General features: G+C 41.2%; 1 protein-coding gene across 1 annotated transcript in view; it reads left to right on the top strand.

The window, feature by feature from the left end:
* Positions 1-2,108: 2,108 nt before the first annotated feature.
* Positions 2,109-22,820, top strand: part of HCN1 (hyperpolarization activated cyclic nucleotide gated potassium channel 1) — a 276,543-nt gene continuing 255,831 nt past the window's right edge. Inside the window, exon 1 of the mRNA XM_067545675.1 lies at positions 2,109-2,707. Within this exon, the coding sequence (XP_067401776.1) occupies positions 2,337-2,707 (371 nt within the window). The 5' untranslated portion in view covers positions 2,109-2,336. The remainder of the gene's footprint in view (positions 2,708-22,820) is intronic.

Below are 22,820 nucleotides of genomic sequence, written 5' to 3'. Positions count from 1 at the left end.
TTATACCCACATCAGATAGTCACACAACTTTTACACAACATAGCTGAAGTTAGTAATTAGATCTCTAATATCACCTGGAGTCATTGCTTCAGCTGCCCTTTCACCTTTGGCAGCCTCTTTTCTGCGCTCACCAAACCAGAGTAAACTCCTTCCCTTTTTGGTCAAACAGATATCTAAAATTTTTACTCTTCAAGGCAAACTCTAAACCTCACACCTTTCACCCAGGGCTTACAAGGAGTTATTTCACCACAGGATTTCTTCCACAGCTCTTTGGTGAAGGAAGAGGTACAGACACCTCCTGAGCTCTCTTGTTCTTCCCACCCCACCCCTTCTGGCTTTCTAATTCCAAACACCCTGACTTCTCTGTGGTATTCTCCTCAGCTCTGTGGCTACCACCCCTCTAGGCATTTTCAAAAATCATCCTCAGGTACTTTATTTACAAATATCTAACAACATGTCCTAGCCAGATACCACCAAAGACCTGATTTTTGTATCTTGGCTGCTTCCCTCCCAGCAGGCCTTGCTCTGCCTGAAGTCCCCAGGGTTCCTCTGAACTACAAGCTTTCTATTCTGGGCAGAAACTACTAATGGGAATATGCTGGACCTGTGCCAACCCTTAAAGGGTCAGCATACCCTGTTCCATACAAAGAAACCACCCACACCCACACACATATAGAGGTTTCTCCTATTTGCATACACCTGCACTTTCACATATACAATAAAATACATGGTCACACAGAGACAGAATTTCACACAAAAATAGCACATTTATTCACAAAAACACATAATCATGCAGGCACACAATGATATACATTCTCAATACTGTCCAGAGAAAGAGCCTTGCTCATAAATATACATTTATCTCATATATATATATATAGTCTCATATATAAAAGCACACACACAGTAACAGTTATACAGTCTCTCTCTCACAACATACTGTCAGCCACAGTGTAATACATATTAACACATATACACTGTAACAGTAATTTGGAGAGTTACATATATACACAATGAAAGACACATACTTGTGTGACTGTGTTGTTGTTTGAGTTATTCTGTGTGTGAAAAAAATAGCAATCACAAAGAAACACAGTCTCATGCACATAGCAGAACACAGATATGCAAAGACAGGAGGCCAGACTCTCACCTCATTTTCAGCAGTGTAAATCCAGAGTAACTCTACTGATGTGAGTGCTGTTTCTTTGGAATGAAACTTGTAATTTAGATTAGCATATATCTCCTGCTGTTTCTCACACACATAAAGTCACACAGAGTCCAATTCAAAAATATTTTATTGACAAGAGTTGTCAATGTTTACAGGAAACATAATCCTGGTGAAGTAGGTATAACCTGCTCAGGACAAGGCTTTCCACTGTATTTGGGATTTTGTCTTCTGTGTCCATTTATCATTAATGTCCATTTCAGCTCTGGTGGCAGGATGCTATATAGTGCGATGCCCTGCTTGCTGTCTCTTTCTTTTCTCCCAGGGGTTGGCATAGTTTTTCCCCCTATTTTTTAAATAAAAGCTTTGATCATTTGTGATAATTTTAGTACCAGGCCACTCGCATATTTCAGACACAGGAGAAAAAACCTCCACTCTTTCCGAGTCTCTCTCTTGTCACTGTGGTTGCCCAGGTGTGCACATATACACACACGGAAATGCAGACACAGAGTGACACCCCCAGACAATCAGAGGCACACACACTGACCCAAAGGGCCAGGTTTCCAAAATGTGGGTCCTACACTGTGCCTGCAAAAACAGGCCCGGATGCAACACAGGCAGGGGCACGGGCAGCGCACACACAGCTCTGCGCACGACCTGATTTTGAGTATGTGGCTCCCAGTCGCGTGGACACAAGCCATCCCACGCGCGCACTCCCGCCTACTTCCCGAGGCACAACCACACACGTGCAGCGAAAGAGGCGCGCGCGCGCGCGCGCACACAACTACAACACAGAGCGCGCCCCCCCCAACCACACACACACAGACAGTCTCTTTCTCTCGCCCTCCCTGTCACACGCACACGCCCTTCCGCTCCCTCCTCCCAGCGCCGAGCCCCTCAAGGACTCCGGGGCGCTCAATGTCAGGCCAAGGGAAGCGGGCGGCCAGGCAGAGCGCGGAGCTGCGTTGCCGCCAGCAGAGGGCAGGCGAAAGGAGCGGTGCGAGCGTCCCCGGAGAGTCAGTGCCGGCTGGGCTGGCAATGCCAGGAGCAGCAGAGGGGCTGAGCTGCTGAAGGGCACCGGCGGCGGCGGCAGGGAGGGAGGCGGCCGGCCGGCTGCATTGCCCCGGACTCCCAGGGCCCGGGCCAGGCTGGAGAGCGCTCCCGCCGCAGCATGGAGGCGGGCAAGCCGAGCTCCTCGCCCAGCAGCCGGGACGATGGCAGCAGCAGCGCCAACGCCTTCCAGGCGAAGCCGGCGGAGAAGGCGGCGGCCAGCCCGGGCGGCGGGAAGGAGCACGGCAACTCGGTGTGCTTCAAAGTGGACGGCGGCGGCAGCGGCGGCGAGGAGGCCGGGGTGGGCTTGGAGGAGGCCGAGGGCGCCGGGCGGCAGTACGGCTTCATGCAGCGCCAGTTCACCTCCATGCTGCAGCCCGGGGTCAACAAATTCTCCCTCCGCATGTTCGGCAGCCAGAAGGCGGTGGAGAAGGAGCAGGAAAGGGTTAAAACTGCGGGGTTCTGGATCATACACCCCTACAGCGACTTCAGGTGAGTGCCGGGCGCCCCGCGAGCTCCCCGGGGAGCAAGGCGGCCCGCAGCCCGTCGCTGCCCCCGCGCCGCCGCCGCCAGGGCCGGCCTCGCACAGGTGCTTGCCCTCCGCACCAAGGAACCCCCCCTGCTTCAGCTTGGCGGCTCCGCTCTAAAATTAAGGGGCCCTCCCCTCCGCCCCCCAGCGCCCAGGAGAAACTTCGGCAAATAAAGTGCAGGCAGCGCGCTCCTGGCCACGCCGGTCCTCCTGCCCAGCCGCTCGGGGGCTGCCGGGTTTCCCTCGCGTGCACCCGCCTCTCGCGGCCGTGCGGCGTGGACTTGCTCGGGGAGGCGAGGCGGTGGCAAGGCGCTGCCCTGCCTGAGAGCAGGAGGCAAGGCTCCGGGTGTGGAGCGTGGGTCGGGGCGTGGGTGGGCACGCGGCAGGCGCGCGCCGCGGGGTAGCCTGGCGTGGCCTTTAGCATCTCCAGAGCCAGCAAGACGAGCCCCGGCTTCAAGTCCCCGAGGGAGAAGCGTTTCCAAACCCGCCCGTGCGTTGCCAGGCGCACGATGACCTTGGCTACGAGTCTGTGATTAAAACTTTAGGGGAGGAGGGATATCTCTTCCGGTCCCAAATCTAGGTAGTATAGCCCCCCAGGGAGAGGAAGGAAACGGGTACGGGAGAGAGGAAAAAAAGCTCGACGCGACCGTCTTGGCCTCTGGGGGGGCGCAGATAGCCAAGCGGTAGGATACTTTTTGCCAGCCAGTGCATGGTGTGAAGGGTGCATAGACTAGCTCTTCCACTTGAGACAGACCTCCCTTGGCACGTTATTTTTGGAGTGAGAACGCGCTGTCTGAGCTTTGCCGTTTGCTGCCGAACGCACGGCCTGAGCGGTTCAGAAACATGTAAAGGTTATATATGCACGCGAATGAAATGCATTGGGCTTGAACAAGGGCTAGGTGGCTTGAGGGGGAAAGGAGGTTTGCTTAACGCTTTTTTTGGGGAGTGGGGGAGGGTGCAGACTAGGGGTTTGTTCCTATTTCATTTACCTGGAGCTTGAAAGTCATCCAGAGAGCGCTACCACCTTGAGCTATATTGTTGTGTACTGGAGAGAAAGAAAATAGGTAGAATTTCCACACGGTCCCTAAGTGGGAGCTAGCCGTGGTGCTGAAATATATCGTTTCTGAAAATCCCAGGCCAATGCTAAGCATAACCTTGGAATCTCTGTCCTTGTGCTTACTAGAACATAAAGTATATCTATGTCCATATGTACGTAGAAAATATAATTATGCCTTTCTTAGCCTTTTAAATGCCGCAGAAAGGGCACAAAAATGCTGAAGGAGGAGGCAATGTTAAGAATCAGTGACCTTTTCAGTTTAATCCATTAATAGTTGGTATGAAAACATTTCCAAATTAATGAGGTTTGTCAGGTAATATAAAGCTAAAAACGTTCTGTAGTATACTTAAAGTAGGGGGAAATGACCTTGCCCAAATCAGGAAAAGCTTATTTTGTTTCACATAGTGTCACATCATTATATTATCTCAGGAATATATTGGAGCTCATGCTTCAAAGGAACTCAGAAATCACTTATTTCTATTTTTTCAAATACTATAACATTTGCTTATGACTTTAAGTACATTATAGACTTTAACTGCAGATGCTTCTTTTTTTTTAAATGGGAGTGTAATATGACTGATTGCTAAAATGACAAATGTCATATTCAAATAAAATGTTAATTTCAAAATATTTTGATTGGATATCAAATGTAAAAATAAACAAATAAAATAAAAATTATATTTATGAAAGGTAGAACAATAAGCATAGAGAGATAATTGTATTTACAGTAAAATCAATTCTAGTGAAGAATAATTCAATTTTACCACTTAATAAGAATTAGTTGGATGCCTTTGTAAAATTTATGAATCACAATTAGAGTAATACTTGCTGAAATAATAAATGTGCTTTAAAGGGTTGATAGTGTAGGTAATCAATTTCTTCATATACACATAATGGTGAGTGAATGTCACAGAAAGGGATAAACCTGTTTAAATCAAATTGTTACACTGATCTGATAAAGAAAGAAATAGGTTAAATAGTACATTTTTCAAAAGAAACTAAAGAGAGATTCCTATTAAATCCTTGGTTCCAAAGGGACTATTTGCAGAGTGACATGTCACTCAATGGGATGTACTGGCACCTTGCAGTCAAGCCCAAGTAAAGGGCAGCACAGCTATGTGAGGAGCAGAGCAGTCACTGAATTGTGACTCTGAGACTCACGTATCAGTGCCTGCTTCCTCCTTGATCCCTAGGGGAAGTACGCTGCACTAGCTCTTTTCTTGGAATAGCTTTATTTTCCCCTTCCATGCAAGCTCAGCTGCACTGGCAGGTGCATGAGGAGAGGGGAGCAGGGAGTCAAGACTCCACCTATTCCCCACTTGTCCACACAATCCTGCCTGCTTAGGAAAGGGTTATAGCAGCCTGCACAGGGTTGGATGATATGGATAGCATGCATAGGCAATTAATGAGGTTCATTATGTCCCCTTGCTTTCCTGCATGTGTGGGCAGCCAGGCTCACAGTTAAAGCTAATGTGAGAAATACTGGCAGAATCTGAAACTTTAGGCAAACATGTACAACATGAGTAACGTTACTCATGTGAGTATTCCCATTAAAATCAAGTGGGCTGCTCCTGTGATTAAAGTTGGTCAGAAGCATAAATAGTTGCAGGATTGGATTCTTAAGTGATATACACAGTAGAATAATATTTTATGTGACATTAGTTTATTCATTAAATAGGTTTCTGCCTTACAAGTGAAACATTTTATGCTGATAGACATAGATGAAGTAGATGATAAGAATACTCACGGCATTCTAACACACAGTAAAGACTGAATCCTCTCCATTTTTTCCAATGGGAGCAGATAGTGCTCCATCCTTTCCAATATAGGGTACTATATGTGTTTGCACTAGCTATATTTTGCAAATAAATAAATAAAAGGGGGGAGAGAGAGAGAGAGAGAGAGAAATATACTTTATTATGTCAAAAATAAATTTTAATCATTCAGACAGATTAGTTCCACAGCTTCTTTTTTTAAGTCCTAGTGATAGTTCTGAAATCTAAAGGCTCATCTAAACACGGTTTTTGTACCAGTATGACTATTTCAGTTAGAGGTGTGATTTTTATTGAAATAGATACACAGGTACAACTGCCCTAGTGTGGATGTAGTTATACATGTAAAAAGGGGCCTTATATGGGTATAGCTTATTTTCTCTTCCTATATAAAAATAGATATACCTATATACAAACCTTTATAGCAGTTCTGCATCCCCGTTAGAAACTCTGCACCACTTTAGGTCTACAAAGTGGTACAACTCTTGTGTAGACAAGGCCTAAGGGTACCTTGGACACAGAATTGACTATGAATTCATGTTATACTAACATTTTAATATGGTTTATAAAATCTTCTTTTTATTCTGCTCCTACTTTAAGTGCCACTTCATATTTGCATTTGGTGATCAAGATAATATGATAAAAAGTTAGTATGTGACAACATCAGGCTGGAAAGACACTGAGTAATATAGCTCCTAAAAATAGTAAAATTATTATTGACTAATTCCTCGATAATACAAACAGCACAGAGGCTTATAAAATATCAACGTACAAAAGAAAATTTGGGCATCAAGTGTATTTTAAGAATAGCATGTTAACTATGTCAAGTGTGGGTAATTTCTGACATAAATTGCTGTAAGTTTGTGTTGTTGTTTTTCCCTGCTGCTAAAATTTTCAGTGCATCAAACTTACTTGTAGCATTCTTTTTAGCTTTGAAGAAAGTAAAATTTCCCTTTAAAAATACTCTGTGGCCTTTCGTGTAAAATTACCTTCTGTACAATATTTTGTTGTGCAGACATCATGGCATCCTCCATTCCCCTCCCTGACTATTTTTTTTAAATTGGTGTGAACAGTAGTGTAGAAAGCTCATTGCATAATATATAAAAACTCAGTAACTTGATTCAGTTGCTAAAATTGCTTCTGTGTTTGGCGTCATGTTTTCTGAAAGCATTAGCTTGTCTACGCTGCAGAGAAGACTGTGTTTTTCATCAGACATGTATGCTTTTGGGGAAAGAAGTTCCGTAAATATTACGTAGTATCCCCATAAAGGGACCATTTGTTTTCAGCAGTCTCTTGCCAGAGAACAATTCAATCTTCTGGGGTTTAATGTCTAATTAACAAACCGTTACGTAAGATGTGTACTAAATACATATCAAAAACGATGTAGAATGCCTCCATTGATCTCTTCACAATCTAGCAGTGATTACAGAATTTGTAACCCTGGATAAGATTTCCCTTTGACTGTGATAAACATACTGTTGTAACTCATACAAGCGTTTTGGTTATAGTGTATTTATTAAAATGCTGAGTGTCTTCTGTATGTAGAGTGTTCTCAGATCCATTGAATTCCAAGGTGCCTGCTCACATGCGTAATGTCTACATATGTAACAGAGAGTTGGAGTATTGAGCCCTTAATCTACCAAGCATACTGTGAAATAGAACACAGATGAAGAGATATTTGAGTTACTCTGAATGATTCACATGGTTTTGTATATGTTTTAATCATTTAATAACATTCTGATTATTGTATTTAATGGTTAAACTTGAAATAGTGTGACTTATTCATTATCCACTTCCTCTATTAGGAATATTTTATATGGCTGATTTTTCAATCAGGTGCTTGCCCGGAATTACTCAATCCTGCAACACTTAGGCTCATCAGTAGTTTTATTAACTTCATTGGGACTGCTCATTTGTGTTAGGGTTGCAAGGTCAAACCCTATGAAATCCTTCTTTTACACATGACAGACTCACAAATCAGCTCACATCTTCATAGAAGCTATGCAATTGTGTATATATTATATCATATCAGCTAGTTTATATGTACAAGAGTGAAGTAGGAAACAAAAGAGAAAACTTTAAGATTTAGAAGGGTGGATATTATCTTTTGCCTTACAAAAATGACATTCAACTCTTAACAGTTTTAATTGTCAGAATCCCTGTGCTGAAATCTTCTACCTTAGGAGTGCTAATCCTCCTCTTCTATCGTATCTGAAAAAGAAAAAAGAGCCAGTTCTAGAACTTCAGCAGAAATCTTCACAGTTTAGTGAATGGAAATGGGGTGTGCCAGATTCAAAGCTTAAATACAGTTGATATTAAAGAGTGGTGGTGTTTATTTATATTGAGTCTGCCCAGATCCACAAAGGTGCCTTAGTCTCAGTTTTGGCTCCACTGCAATCCACAGAACTCCTTTCAAACCCTGTAGGCATCCACACTCACTTGGCGCCTAATTTTTTAGAGTAAAAATTTCCTAGGTGCCTGCATTTTTGTCTCTGAGAATCTGCACTGCTGCCTCCCTCTAGGAATCCAGATGCCTATCTCTCTCCTAAGCCCAAGAGCAATTCACAAACCCTGCGAAGATAAGCACTAAGCCATTTAAATCGGGCAGGGGGACTGATCCTGAATGCGTGCTCATAAGCTGCCTACTGGATTGGGTCCCATTCAAATCTGGCCAGAGGAGGTGGTGGTATCACCCACATTATTATATCTTTTAGCCTAGTGGTTAGAGCACTCACATGGAATGTGGGTGACCCAGGTTCAATTTCCCCCTCTCATTTTCTAATACTAGTATGGCAATTCCTATGAACAAAACTTTTACAGTACACGAAAATGGAGAAATACAGGATAGTTTGAGTATAAAAAAAGGCCAGTGCCTTTTGGCCTTTTGCTTACTATAGTCCCACAACTTTTGCACTTTTCACTGAGACCATCCTACTACATTTGCTAGCAGCTGACATGACAAATTTGCAGCCTTAACTCAACTTACTGATGCATTTCCTCAGTATTAGGGAAATGAAGTAGCAGATGCCCCATCATTTCTGACATTTCAAAGTAGACTAGAAAAAACAGTAGGAAGTGTAATGTAGGGACTAAACCTTGTCTTCATGGAGGAGGGATGGACTAGATGACCCAACAGGTGTCTTCCATCGCTGATTTCTATTATTTTAATTTGCATAATGCCTCATTGATGACAGTCACTATATGACTTGTTTGTTTAATGCTCAATTATCCATCTTGATTGACTAAAGTTACATTTGTTTTTAGACATCTAAATACCAGTTGCAAACACTTTTGTTAAAATTTAGGTGCACCTATAGTGTACCACGGGGATGAGGGACATGTTTCATGCCCCCAGTGCTCTCACCATCAGCCAGCAGAGCTGATCAGACATGCAAGGGAAAACATGCTGGCCGATCTAAGGCTACTGCAGCAGACACATACCCTCTGTGCTCCCTAGCACTCTGAAAAAGACTGTGCCTTTATTTGTTTAAAGAAAGCATTTCATTTTATCGATATGTTATCCTTAATGCTGAAGAGAGTGTAGCATTAAAATGCATAGTCTTAGCCCAAGCACATTTCCAGTATTTCACTAGAGTGTTGTTGTACTCTAGTATAATAATACATTGATTATATTGCCTCTCAGAATTAAAATATTCAATGTTCTTTAACATTTTTTCCTCTTCTTTTTACAGGCAGGTCAGCATTCCTAATTTGCAAGCAAATTTTAAGAAAGTTAATTTAGGTGCAGCACTATCATAGAATCATAGAAGATTAGAGTTGGAAGGGACCTCAGGAGGTCAATATATTCAGTCACAGCAGAAAAAGAACTCAACACACTTAGCAAAAAATCTCAAACTCTCAATTTTTCAACCTACTTGCAGTTTAACTTGGACTTTTCCTATAAATTCTGGCACTCATGAAAAGTGCTCATCAGTTCTTGTTCTTAAAAAATGTTCACCTTTTAGTATTCAGCCAGTCTCTGCACATTCCAAACAAATGTAAATATGTGCACTGTTTTCCCTTGTGCCTCTAGAACTTTGGTTCTCAAACTTTTTGTATTGACGATCCCTTTCATACAGCAAGCCTCTGAGTACGACTGCCCCCCCAATTAAAAATACATTTTTTAAATTTAATACTATTTTAATATTTATAACCATATTTATAACCATATTTTTTAAAATGAATTTACCTTTTCTCGCTGCTTTTAAATTAAGACTAAAACACATTTTATCAAATTATTATTACAAGCAGAAAAGTTATTTTTTTTAAAAAAATAGTTACCGTTTAATACTGGAGGTACAAAGAAATTTTTGTCAATATCACTTTTCACAGCAGACTTAGCGCTCCATTGCCTTCTGTGGTGCTGCTGGTGGCGGCGCTGCCTTCAGAGCTGGGCGGTTTGCCACCCCCACGTAATAACCTCACGACCCCCTGAGGGGTCCCAGTTTGAGAACCCCTGCTGTAGAACATGGTACTTCTTGGGCATTTTTGAGTCTTTAATTTTGTGTATGATGATTAATTGTACCAGAGTAATTTTCACCTTTGCTTCCTGTGCTATTTTCTGATTTGTTTGGACTGCAATGATATAAAATTCTTTATTTTATTTTCTTTTAAAACATATATGTTGTGAGATCAGCATGATATTTGGAGTTGGATCAGAAGATACAGGTTACATTAGCAAGGTGAAAACTGTCATTTGGATGAAGTTGGCAATCACTGTATTTTGCAACCATTTTGTTGGCCAGTTATGCTAGGCAGCATTGGCATCCACTTGAGCAGAGCTCTGTCCTTTGTCAATTTGTAAAGGTATTTCTGGAGTGACTAAGTGGGAGAAAGTGAGTGTATTGTGTGATGAGTGCATGAGATAGTGATTAGAGCACAGAACTGAGAGCCATGATTGTTGGGGTTTATTCCCAGCTTCACCCATACCTTGCTGTGTGATCTTTGGTGAATCATTAAGGCTCATGCTTTTCTAAAGTGACCTCTGATTTTGGATGTCTCAGTCCTGAGAGTCTAATGAGAGACAGGCAGGTGTCTCAGAAATAATACTTACTTACCTAAGAGGAATATTGTGAGGCTTAATTAATGTTTGTAAACGTATTTTGAGAGTCTCAGATGGAAGACCCTATATAAATGCAAAGTATTATTTTTATGAGAAAAATATAAATTTACAAACAATAGTGAAAATTCACTTAGTTTGCTGACGTATGAATTTCTCAAGCAATGACCTGTCTCCTTTGTGCTTTCACCTGTAAGTGCGTGAGAGCCCTATATTTCTATCAGCGTGAAATTTTTAAGAGAAGAAACTCTTAACCTACTTTGAAACATTTAATTTTTAACCTTACAGTAGAGTACTTGTTAATTGCTTAGAAGTCCTTTAGACATCTATTTCCTTGGTTCTTTCCCAGAGGCTTGATTTAATTTTAAAAATCAGAATATTCAGTTCTAATTATTGGAGGGCTCATTCTAGACATATAGCAAGGTATGCTAATGACCAAAAACTCTATCAGCTGGAGTCAATGTCAGTGGTACTTCAAGGACACTCATTTAGCTTGCACAAAAATTGTATGTGAACAGAACATAGGTAGTCAGAATCCAGAAATTTAAGCAAGCTGCAGGATATTTTGAAATTGAACTTTTTTTTCTAGACCCATTATGTTACTGCCTTTGTTCATGGCTATGACATTGGTCTCTAGGGAAGCCATGCTGAGATAGCTTAATTAGGGAAAACTGCAAAGAATGGGGCAGGCAATTCCCAAATCTGGTGATTATTTCTAAAAATTAATTTCATTAAGCCAGCAAAAACAGCTTCTAATTACCTTACTGGTTATTCAGAAGCCAAAACCGCAGTTCCCTTAAAGCCATCCAGCTCTCTGACTTACACCCAGACAGCCAAGTCAAATATGAATGAAAAATCTTGTCCATCATGTAAAAAAAAGTTCTATCAATCTACCAGTGGACCCAGACACATTACCAACCAGGTCAATGAATATTTCAGATCTTACCCAAATACATGCTAGCAGCCAATTCTTATAAATTAAACTAATATTTATCTTAAAAAAAGAAAGAGTGTAATAGTTAAATGATTCATTATACATACAGTCGAGAATAAAGTCCATAAGTCAGTTTCTTAGTAGAGATGGTAAACTGATACCTTCCAATAGACCAGCGGTTCTGAAACTTTTAAAATGGATCCCCGCCATGGACTTTTGTGTAACAATTGCACCCCCCGCTTCCCCCAAACCCCGCCCCACTTTCAGAAGAAAAACCATGGCCTCCATATCATAGGCGGAGTTTGACTGCTTAATTTGGGAGTCAAGGTGTAGCAGCAGCTCCCCTGCAGCTCTGGAGCCCCATATGACCCACCACAAAAAATGATGGCAGTGGTGGGGAATTGCATCTTGTTGTTGGGATTATCCTTGGGCAACAGTGCAGATGCAGCTGCTGCCTCTGGGAGCCTGCAGAGCAGCAGTGGCGGGGCGGGCTGCTGCTGCTGTGGGAGGTGGGCAGTGGTTGCCAGGAGCAGCGCTCCGACTGGAGACAGAAGCAGCTGTGCAAAGTGCAGAGCATGGAGCTGGACCAGCTCTGTTCCCCGCTCTGCCAGCAGTGCCGGGCCCACTGCCTGCAGCAACCTCTCCCTGCCTCTGCTCCCCTCCTAAGGGTCCTCCATCCCCAACACCTGCCCGGGGCTGCCCGTGTGAGGCGCCGGGGTCCCCACCACCGCCTGGCCCTGCTTTCAGCCCAGTGCCCCTCACCCAGCAGGGGGAGATGGCTCTATCATCATAAGTTGGGGGGGCATTGCCCCCCATAGTCCCCAAATTCCACCCATGGCGCCCCCCACAATCCATCTTGCACCCCTTAGGGGGACCCACCCCCCAGTTTGAGAACCGCTGGAATAGACAATCCATATGTAGTCTGTGTAATTTCTTCCATAAGAAATAGCAGGGTGCACCAGTCTTATAACTGGGACCTTAGACTGGCAACTTGAACTCTCCCTGATGAAATCCATGCAGTCCTAAAATGACAGTACTGTGGCAAAGAGATCTTTTATAGATCCTTGGTAGGCATATTAATACCTGCTATCAAGGAGATATCTCCTTGAGCAATTAATAGGTCATTACTGTGGCTTTGAAGTAGAAACCCCCTATTTCCTATGCACACTGATAACTGATAACTAGCTATATTAGCACAAGGTAATTGGCTATTTACAACCATTCACAGGTAGTTACTACTTACATTTCAAAGAGAAATGAAAACAATGGCATTACTACATTTGAGTCTCATCTATAAATGTTAATATCTTCTTTTGATTTCTAAATTAACAGAATATAATGACAGACAGGAACTATTTGGTTACATCGATAATTACTAACAAGATTATACGTAAAAACAGACACGCATAGCCATTATTTACTTCCATCAATATACATTTAAACTTCAAAGTTTTAGTTATTTTACAATGAATGGCTCTAATTACATTTGAATTTCCTTTCAGTGTGTTCTCAAAGGTTGTGTTTGGGTTATTTAGCCTGTAGATGGCTTAATCCTTCCTGGCTCAGTGTCACAATGGTGCAACTAAAGCCAGAATAGACCTGTTTTTGGAAAATGTTCATTCCATTTCCACAGGAATACTTTCCATCAGTCTGCAGAATAAAATAATTTAAGGCCAAATTCTGGTCTCAGTTACACTGGTGAAATTCCCTCAGTGGAAGTTATGTTATTCAGTAAGTTGTTGATTGATATCCTAACAGAATTCAACACACTTCTGTGTCATATCTACACATTTTTTAAATATGAAAAAATATCACAAGTATATTAAAAGGGATACTTGTTATGATAGCTAATTTTGTCTTGAACAGGTAAATTAAATAAGACAGGTTCCTTTGCATCTGAGAATAGAAATGGTCAAAGCATTAAAAGAGTTTAAATATAGAGAATGATAGAATCAAGTGCGATAGTGTTTGGATTGAATCTCTTTTTGAATTTCCTCCTTTTATCTATTGTAAGAGGAAAAATAGAAAGCAAGTATTGCAAATATCCTTTACCAATATGATACCAAATACAGTGGACCAACTTCTGCTCTCAATTTCACATGTACAACCCCATTGAAGGCAAAACAATTTAAAGCAAAATGTGGCTCATTGCCTTTTGAGGGTTTTTTTTTTTTTTAAGTACAACTTTAGGATCCAGTCCTCCCAAAATGTATGCACATGTTTAACATTAAGCATATGAATAGTCCCACTAGAGGTAAGCCTGTCTGTATTTGCAGGATTGGGGCTTGAACCTCTAAATCATGTACATAATATACTGATGGCCTTCAGATTTGCTTCCATCACCACAGTGAAGAGTTTGTCACTCTTTGAATACTGACACCTTCTCCGTTAATTGTCAGTGAACCCAGTACTTCCTTAAGGATTTTGGAGGCTTTTGACGACATCACCCCTCCTCCCAAACTACTAAAAATCCAAACAAGCACCTCTCTACATCTCTAAGACTGGTTGATTTCAGTGGAAATCAGGAGCCTAAAAACTTTTGTGGATATGGACCATAGATCCAAATTCCAAGTGACCTAAAGAAAGTTAGAGTAGTCAGAGCTGTGAGAATTATGAGGAGATTTTGCAGTAATAAACATAAAATCCTGCATCCAAGGAGAAGAAATATATAGAACAGCTACAAAAAGGGGTAGTGGGGGGGAACCAAGTGTGTATACCCTTCACATTAAAGCAACAAATTTATTTTAATCACATTGTAACAGGGTGGTCTGTTCCTTTAAGGGCCAGGTCGGCCGGAGAGTAGCCAGAACTGTTCTTGAGAGGAGTCCAGCAGGCAGGTAGGTACTGGGAATCACCCAATACGGTTGGACGGCATCAAGTGATTGGGGTGGGTGATTTCCAGGTAGGGGATATGCATGAGGGAGGCTGGGATGAGAAGATGGCTGGGAGTACACTTTCTTGTAGCTGTGGCAGAAGACTAAGGCTATGTCTACACTGCCACGGGAAGTCGACTTTGTTTAATTTGACTTTCAGCAGGCAATTTTTAGAAATCTCAGCAGACTTACACACTACGGCATTTGCGCTGGTCTCTTGCGTTCACACTGACCAGCCTTAATTCGAATTAGAAAGCAGTGCAATGTGGGTAGCTATCCCACAGTGCAACTAGCCATGGTGGCTGTTGGGACGAGTGTCTCGTCCCAGGATGCAACTCTGATTCCTCCACCTTTTCCCCCCACCCCAAACAAACAGAAAAAGTTTTTTCGTGCCGTTTTTTACTCCCTGCGATCACCATTGCTGCAGAGACATCGAGCCAGCTGAACTCTGCACTATAATTGTGAGCGTGACAAATACATCGCGGCTTATCATCGATTATTTTCAAAATAGAGCAAGAAGCAGAAGCAGAGACAACACCAATGTCACCAAGGCTGCACTGCTAGATGACATCGAGCAGAACAATTCCCGGTTGCTGCAGGCTGTAACAAGTCATCTGCATTCCGTGGAGTGCAGGTTCTGGTGCAGGGAAACAAGCACAGACTGGTGGGACTGCATGATTATGCAGCTGTGGGATGGTGATCAGTGGCTGCAAATCTAGGATGCGAAAGGCAACTTTCCTGGAACTGTGCTCGGAGCTGGCACCGTCCCTGAAGCGCATGAACACTTGCTTGAGACAAGCTCTGACGGTGGAGAAGAGAGTCGCCATCGCTTTGTGGAAGCTGGCAACCCCTCACTGTTACCGCTCGGTTGGGAATCAATTTGGAGTCGGTAAATCTACAGTGGGCATAGCCGTGAATCAAGTGTGCAGTGCTTCTGCTATGAAGGCTAGTGACTTTGGGAAATGTGCAGGACATAGTGGAGGGGTTTGCCACGATGGGGTTCCCAAACTGCGGGGGGGGCGGACATTGATGGGACGCACATCCCCATCTTAGTGCCTGCACACCTATCAGCCGAGTACATAAATTGCAAGGGGTACTTTTCCATGGTCCTGCAGGGGCTTTTGGATCACAGGGGCCATTTCACAGACATCTATGTGGGGTGGTCTGGGAAGGTGCATGACGCTTGTGTTTTTCGTAACTCGGGGCTGTTCTCTAAGATGCAGGCAGGAACTTTCTTCCCAGACCAAAAAATTCAGATTGGGTGTGGAAATGCCCATAGTGATCCTGGGGGATCCTGCTTACCCCTTGTTCCCTTGGCTAATGAAGCCATACACCAGTCACTTTGACAGCTCCACCTGGTTGGAGCACCATGAAGCTTCAGAGCTTTTCTGAAGCAAAATGGAACAAGAAGGGACCATAATGAACAGCAAGAGCTAAGGAGAAGGGGTGATAGTACTACGACTACATAGTTTATATATAGGCCAAAAAGGCACATCTTGATGGTACACTCTCATTTGGAAAGTCATCTTTTTTTAAATGAATAAGTTAATAGACATCAGCTATTCCTTACACATCATACCAGACAAGTATGATTGCTTCATTTTAGATATCACAGCATAAGTAACCAGGTGATTGTACTTCAATCAGTAATATATATATATATATATAAGGTTATTGACCATTATGATACAATCTCTATTTGCACATTATTTGCTATTTTGAGCACAGGATTCATGATCTCAATCAATGTACATGTTGGATGATGAAAAAGACAGCGTTGTATAAATGAGGTTGAAGTATGGAAAGAGAAGTGCATAGGGACTTCTGCTTCCTACTGTGTAGGGATGCATGACTTTTGTCTAGCCATGCTTTGAAAGATAAGGATGAAATGAAATATTGAAGTGCTGTTAGTCACGGAATATTGTCCATCCTGCATACTGAATGAGGCAGGATTCCTGTAGAAAATATAGTATGTCATCACGTAATAAGATTGCATCATAATGGATACACACAGGAGGCAGGGTTAAGATTGCTTAGTTTTTGTGTATTGTGTATAGTATAAGTATTTTTCATACTACCAAACAATTAGATAAAATAACAATTTTTGTTCAAAGGTTCCATCCATTGAAAGCACAATACACAATATTAATTTATATATTTCAGTGTGGTATTTGATTGAGGATATAATACCAACCACTATCTGTAAAAAGAAAAAAGAATAGATATTTCAGTTACCTTTATTTAAAGTTTGCAGGTGCAAACATTGGACATTATAACCCTGTAACAACCACGGTTACAGTTGAAAAGTTTGTTGATCATTGAATGATGCTTTTATCTGAATCCGTTGGAGATGATGATATCATAGAATCATAGAATATTAGAGTTGGAAGGGACCTCAGGAGGTCATCTAGTCCAACCTCCTGCTCAAAGCAGGACTAACCTCAGCTATATCATCCCAGCCAGGGCTTTGTCAAGCCTCAGCTTAAAAACCTCTAAAGATGGAGATTCCACCACCTCCCTAGGTAACCCATTCCAGTGCTTCACCACCCTCCTAGTGAAAAACGTTTTCCTAATGTCCAACCTAGACCTCCTCAACTGCAATTTGAGACCATTGCTCCTTGTTCTGTCATCTGCCACCACCGAGAACAGCCTAGCCCCATCCTCCCTGGAACCCCCTTTCAGGTAGTTAAAGGCTGCTATCAAATCCCCCCTCATTCTTCTCTTTTGCAGACTAAACAAGCCCAGTTCCCTTAGCCTCTCCTCATAAGTCCTGTGCTCCAGCCCCCTAATCATTTTGGTTGCCCTCCGCTGTACTCTCTCCAATTTGTCTACATCCTTTTTGTAGTGGGGGGCCCAAAACTGGACACAATACTCTAAATATGGCCTCACCAATGCCGAATAGAGGGGAATAATCACTTCCTGTGTCCTGCTGACAATACCCCTCCTAATGCAGCCCAATATGCTATTAGCCTTCTTGACAACCAGGGCACACTGCTGGCTCACATCCAGCTTTTTATCCACTGTTACCCCCAGATATGCAAAGGATGACCTGAAAATTTATGTTTCATTCTCTGTATTTATTGACACATTCAGAGTAATAGGGAACTCAGAGCAGAGGAGCCAGCCACATAAAATGAATCAGCTAGGTAATCATGTAATTGATGTAACAGTATCATGCTACTACTTACATTCATTCACATTCTGCATCAAAATCACATTTCAGCCACATATGTATCTGTTAATAGGTGGGGGACCATACCACACACAGCACTGGGTATGTTGTGTCATCTAGACCTTTGTGGAACCTTTTATAAAATCAGTTAATAATATCAACATATTTATTAACTTTTACCTTTGCTTTCTGCAGTGTACTTTGCATGTAAAATATGGAAAGTCTTCCTCATTATTTAGGTTGCAACACCATGTTTGTGTGGTCTTGACTGTATACTTAGTCTTGCATACAATAGGCCCAGTTTTACCAATCATATACCATGTGACAACAAAACACATGTTGACAGTTGCTTGTCAGCTCTGGGTAAATCCTACTTGGTGACTCAGATTGATATAGAGCTGTTCTTCTAGATTATTGATTCAGATTCAGCCCCGGTTGTTAGCAAACAAAAGTAGTTACCACTTCATGGCTCTTCGGTGGCCTATATTAACACCTCTGTCTGTGAGAAAAATACACTGGAATCAACAACTTAGTGCACATAAACATTTGTTGGCAGAGACAGCAAGGATTGAAAGAATGTTAATCTCGTCAAAGTGGTGTTACTAGCATAGGTCTGAGGCATGTTTGTAATGACTATGGGGCAACTTTCACTGTCATTGCCTCTACTGTACCTGCTCTGAGGATACACAAAAACCATGGATTTCCTCTTGCAGATAGAAACTTTAATGATCACTAAAATAGTGGGGTATGTGTGTTTGGGGTAGGGAAGTAGTGAATGGGTTATAAAACGTTAGAAAAGTACTGAATATTGGAATTTTGAAGTGGAATGATGGTGTATTAACACTGGCATACCATTAACAATGTTATTGTTCATTACAAGCATTACATAGAACTCCAAATTCCTAAGGTATGGGAACATACTGAATGCCCTAGGTTTGTTTGTTTTTTACAGTGAGCTTTGTTGGCAAGAATTGTGGAAGGCTTCCCCCAACTTTAGCCTCTATTTCTTTCCGGAGTGTGGGTTCCTGTTATTTGTGAAATTCCTAACAAACTTTTAAAATTAGACACCACAAAATTCTTAATTAATGCGTGTGATCTAACACAAGGATCTGGAGTATTTGCAGATGAAATATTTTTATATCTCTGTCTCTCTAAAACAGTTTCTAATGTTTGTAAATTGGTCATTCTAATTTGAGTGTAAGAATGCTTTTTAAAAGTGATATACTGCAGAAGTTTTATTGCTAATTAAGAAATTAGCATACTGTCAACCGGTGATTTTAATTAAGGGTTGGTACTATGTAAGTAAAACAAATTACTTTGTATTACGAGTACGTTACCTCACATTTATAGGGACTGTATACTAGGAGTTAGAACAAGGGAATAAGCATTAGGAGACACATTGTTTCTATTCTAAGTTCTGTCACTGACTCACTGTATGATTTTGGGCAACTTACTGTTTCTTTATCTGGTTCATCCATTTGTAAAATGGGCATAACACTTATCTATATCTCCTTTCCAGCCTATGCCACCTAATCTGCTGTTGTTTATGAAGTATTCTGTGTTCTTTGAGTGACAGGTATTACACAAGTGCAAATTACTGTTCCAAATACCTTCATTTTTTGGAATATTTGAACAGTATACTGTAGAAAATATGTAAAGCTGGGTGAATTTTTTGGAAAATATTAATTAAAATATAAATATTAGTTTCTATATGTCATATTCACGCCTATTTTCTATTCACTTTGTATGAATGTTTCTGTGTTGGTTTTCTAGCATTAATTTTTGTGAAGCATTCATACTAGAAAGGTGATGGACCTGATCCAAAATCCACTGAAAGGAATGGATAGACATTTATTGACTTCAATAAACCATTTGTAGTATTGTGTGTGTGTGTGTGTGTGTGTGTGTGTGTGAGAGAGAGAGAGCGTGTATAAGCCAACATTAGAGTAAAATGTAACAGTTTAAAAGTTTTAAAAGCAGAAAATTGCTACGTTACATCTTCTGTCCCATTATGTTCCCAACAGCAGTTCCTATTAGATCATTGCTGTAGTGACTCAGTGTCCAAAAGGAAGGAAAGAACTCATGGTTTGTATTACAGAGATACCTCTAAGTGGTTCTCAACCTATTTACCATTGTGGGCCGCATCCAATACTACCTGTCACATGGGCCGCAGCTGTATGCTGATTGGGCTGCAAGTTGAGAACCACTGCGTCTAAGTCAAACCAATGGAAACATTACATTATTTGTAGTTTTTCAGTGGAGTTTTCTGGGAAGATGAAAGTGAATGCAATTTTTCTTAGACAAATTGCAAAATTTCACATCTGCCTTTTTTTTCAGAATGGTACATTTCCTACTAAACAGGTGAAAGGCATACAAGAAAACCTTGCGAAAGGGAAGGGAGTGCTCATTTTGAATGGGCAAAATATGACTGATAGAACTCTGAATTTTCATGGTGTTCCAATTAAATCAGGATCAGGCACAGATGTCTACACTACTGAAATCGTTGGCAGGATGTGGGCCTGTGTGTGTAATGATAAAGCACACATTCCAGAGATATGTAAGTTAAAGTTGTCTGAGAACTCATCTAGCTTGCATTCTATTACTAAAAGCCAAAACTTACTACAAGAGCATGTATAAGGTATCTCCGAGAAAGATGATGCCTCCAATGAGAATCAAATTCTGACATGGAAAATAGGAACATTTGTATTTAATATAACACTTTGTAAGAAAGATTTCAAAGTACTGGTGTTTCTAGCAAAATTGTTCTACACAGAGCATTGATTTAATTGTTTTAGGTGTTGATGGTTCATGAAATACAAAATAAAAATTGTGCTTGAAGAAAAGAATGGAAGTTGGAGTAAGTATTCCAATGAACATATTCTAGTGTTTAATCAAGGGGCTCAATCAAAGAGAAGATACAAGATTTGTTTAGTAAAATCTGTGAATATTTCCTTTAATTCCTCTCTTCTGCTGTGGGTATACAGCAAAGTCATGGCTCATATGTAATAAAGAGAATTGGCTGAATGATATTCAGTGAATAATTTATTCAATATTTTTCCTGTTGTTTGAATTAACTTTTTAAATTTTTCTTCCAGTTTATACAACTGGATAAACATGAATTTGTGACTATGAATTTCATGCATTTTTTTTAAATAAAATATGTACAAATGTTTTTCCTCTGCTCTGATAGTGAACTTAAATGTTCATTATTCAAGCTGCCAGAGTACCATGTGATCAGTTTCTGAACACCAAAGGAGGAGAGTAAAAATGAATATTTGAATTTATACTCACTTAATCCCTGCTCACATGTGCTGTATATGTCCTCAGAGCCTTTTAGTTAGTCACATAATGTATCCATCTTCTAAATGAAAGATCATTCTGTGACCTAACGTCGTAATGGTCTTTGATGATAATTATTTAGGCCCCAAGGACTCTAATCCTAAAATTAGGGAGGATATTCAGACTGTATATTTCTGAGATATTGCACCTGCTAAACCTTAGCACAAGTCTTGCATCCACAATATTCTTCTATTCTATGGAAGTCAGAGAAGTCTGATTGTAGGCAAAGCCCTGATTGCTGTGTAGCGTCAAGTCACACTAACTTGTGCCCTATTGAGAGATGCAGCCTTCTCTGCTTATTGAAGTTGTGAGCCCAATGACAACTGCTGTTAGATCAACATGGAAGTGCCTTGAAGAAGAAATCATAGATTGAAAATAAACTTTATCAAGGACATTGTGCTTTGCTTAAGTACTCCTTATTCCCCATCTCATGGCAGCATGCTGCAGAAAGAGGAATACTGAAGTGAAAAACAAATCAGAGTGACTTTTCCCCCCAAATATGTATGTCCCTTTGAGTTGGGATAAGCAGGTCTCTGCAATAACTAAAATAAGTAACAAGTGAAATGATTTTAAATAAAATTCAGTTTCCCTCCAGGCTGGTTGAATAAGGTACAGACAAAATGCTACATAGAGCACATAGACTGCTTTGCAATGTAAAGCACTGTACAAACATTAATTAATGCTAATTAATTCTTAATCACTATTAGGTAGGCATTCATTTTAAACCGACTCTTCATCCTAACTAGGATATCTTGTGGCAATAAATAAACCAACAAATCTTCAGTAGATTCCAGAGGTGTCAAAAGCACTGTATCTTCAGTGAATGTAGAAAATTTAGTAGAGTCATTGTAAGTAAACAGGTTTTGCAATCTGAAGTGGAAGATATTCAATTAAAAGCAAAAGTTCATATATTAAAAAAAACCCAACAGATAACACTTTAATGACAACTATGACTTGCCTGGTTTTATATTATATTTTTGCTATTTAAATAACTCTTTTTATAATTGACAAGTCATGCAATTTATTTTGTGACTTTGTTATCAAAATTTGACTAAGAAACGTTAGAATTCCCGCTGATTTATAGGTAAGGGTATTTAGTTTCTTAGGAGATAAATGTATATAAAATTTAAAGATTGGGATCATTCTTTACAGTGCACATGGGTTGAAAATTATGGTTTAAGGCAAGGGAGATAGTGCTATCACCATCCCAGGCCACACAACTCAGCTCATCATCCTATTCCCAGTCTACTTGCCCAGCTAGTCCTAGTCTCCCCCTCTGGGTTTCATGTCTAAGTCCCAATATTTTATACCATCCCTCGTTCCTTGTCACCAGTCTCCTTGCTCAGCTAGTCCTAGTCCCCTGACTCCCGCAATCCAATGTCTTTTTTAATTTGCCCCTACTCCTCCTCTTTCCTTCCTCGAGTATCTTGTCCAATCTCAGTCTACTTCACCCCTACTCCTTCTTCCTCTCCAGTTTATTCTATTCCCTATATGTTTTTATACCATGTTTATCACCATAGTGTATGAGCAGCTTCCAGTAGTGCTTTAGGCAATGAGACTAACACCTGTCATGTGTTTGGCAGCTTGTCTCGCTGTCCAGCCAGTCCCAGTTCTCTCCCTGCACCCTGACTCTTTGATACATCTGTTTTACTTCTCCCCACAGTGGTTCCTCGTTTGTCTCCTTGTTCAGCCTGTCCGTTTCCCCTCCTCCCCCAGCTGCTGGAGTGATCTCAGTCTATCCCCACTCATTTCCTTTCCTGGCTCCCATACAGTTTCCTCTCCCAGCCAGTCCCAATCTTTCCCCAACTCCCAGTCACTAGTTGGTTTTTTTTTTCCTTTTCTTTTTTCTCTTCCTTCCCTGCCCCTTCCA

This window comes from Emydura macquarii, unplaced genomic scaffold, assembly GCF_026122565.2.
Source record: "Emydura macquarii macquarii isolate MOO-44397 ecotype Brisbane River unplaced genomic scaffold, CSIRO-AGI_Emac_v2 contig_1045, whole genome shotgun sequence".
Lineage (NCBI taxonomy): Eukaryota > Metazoa > Chordata > Testudines > Chelidae > Emydura > Emydura macquarii.
The sequence above is the reverse complement of the archived record's forward strand: the minus strand, read 5'-3'. Positions and strand labels throughout refer to the sequence as shown.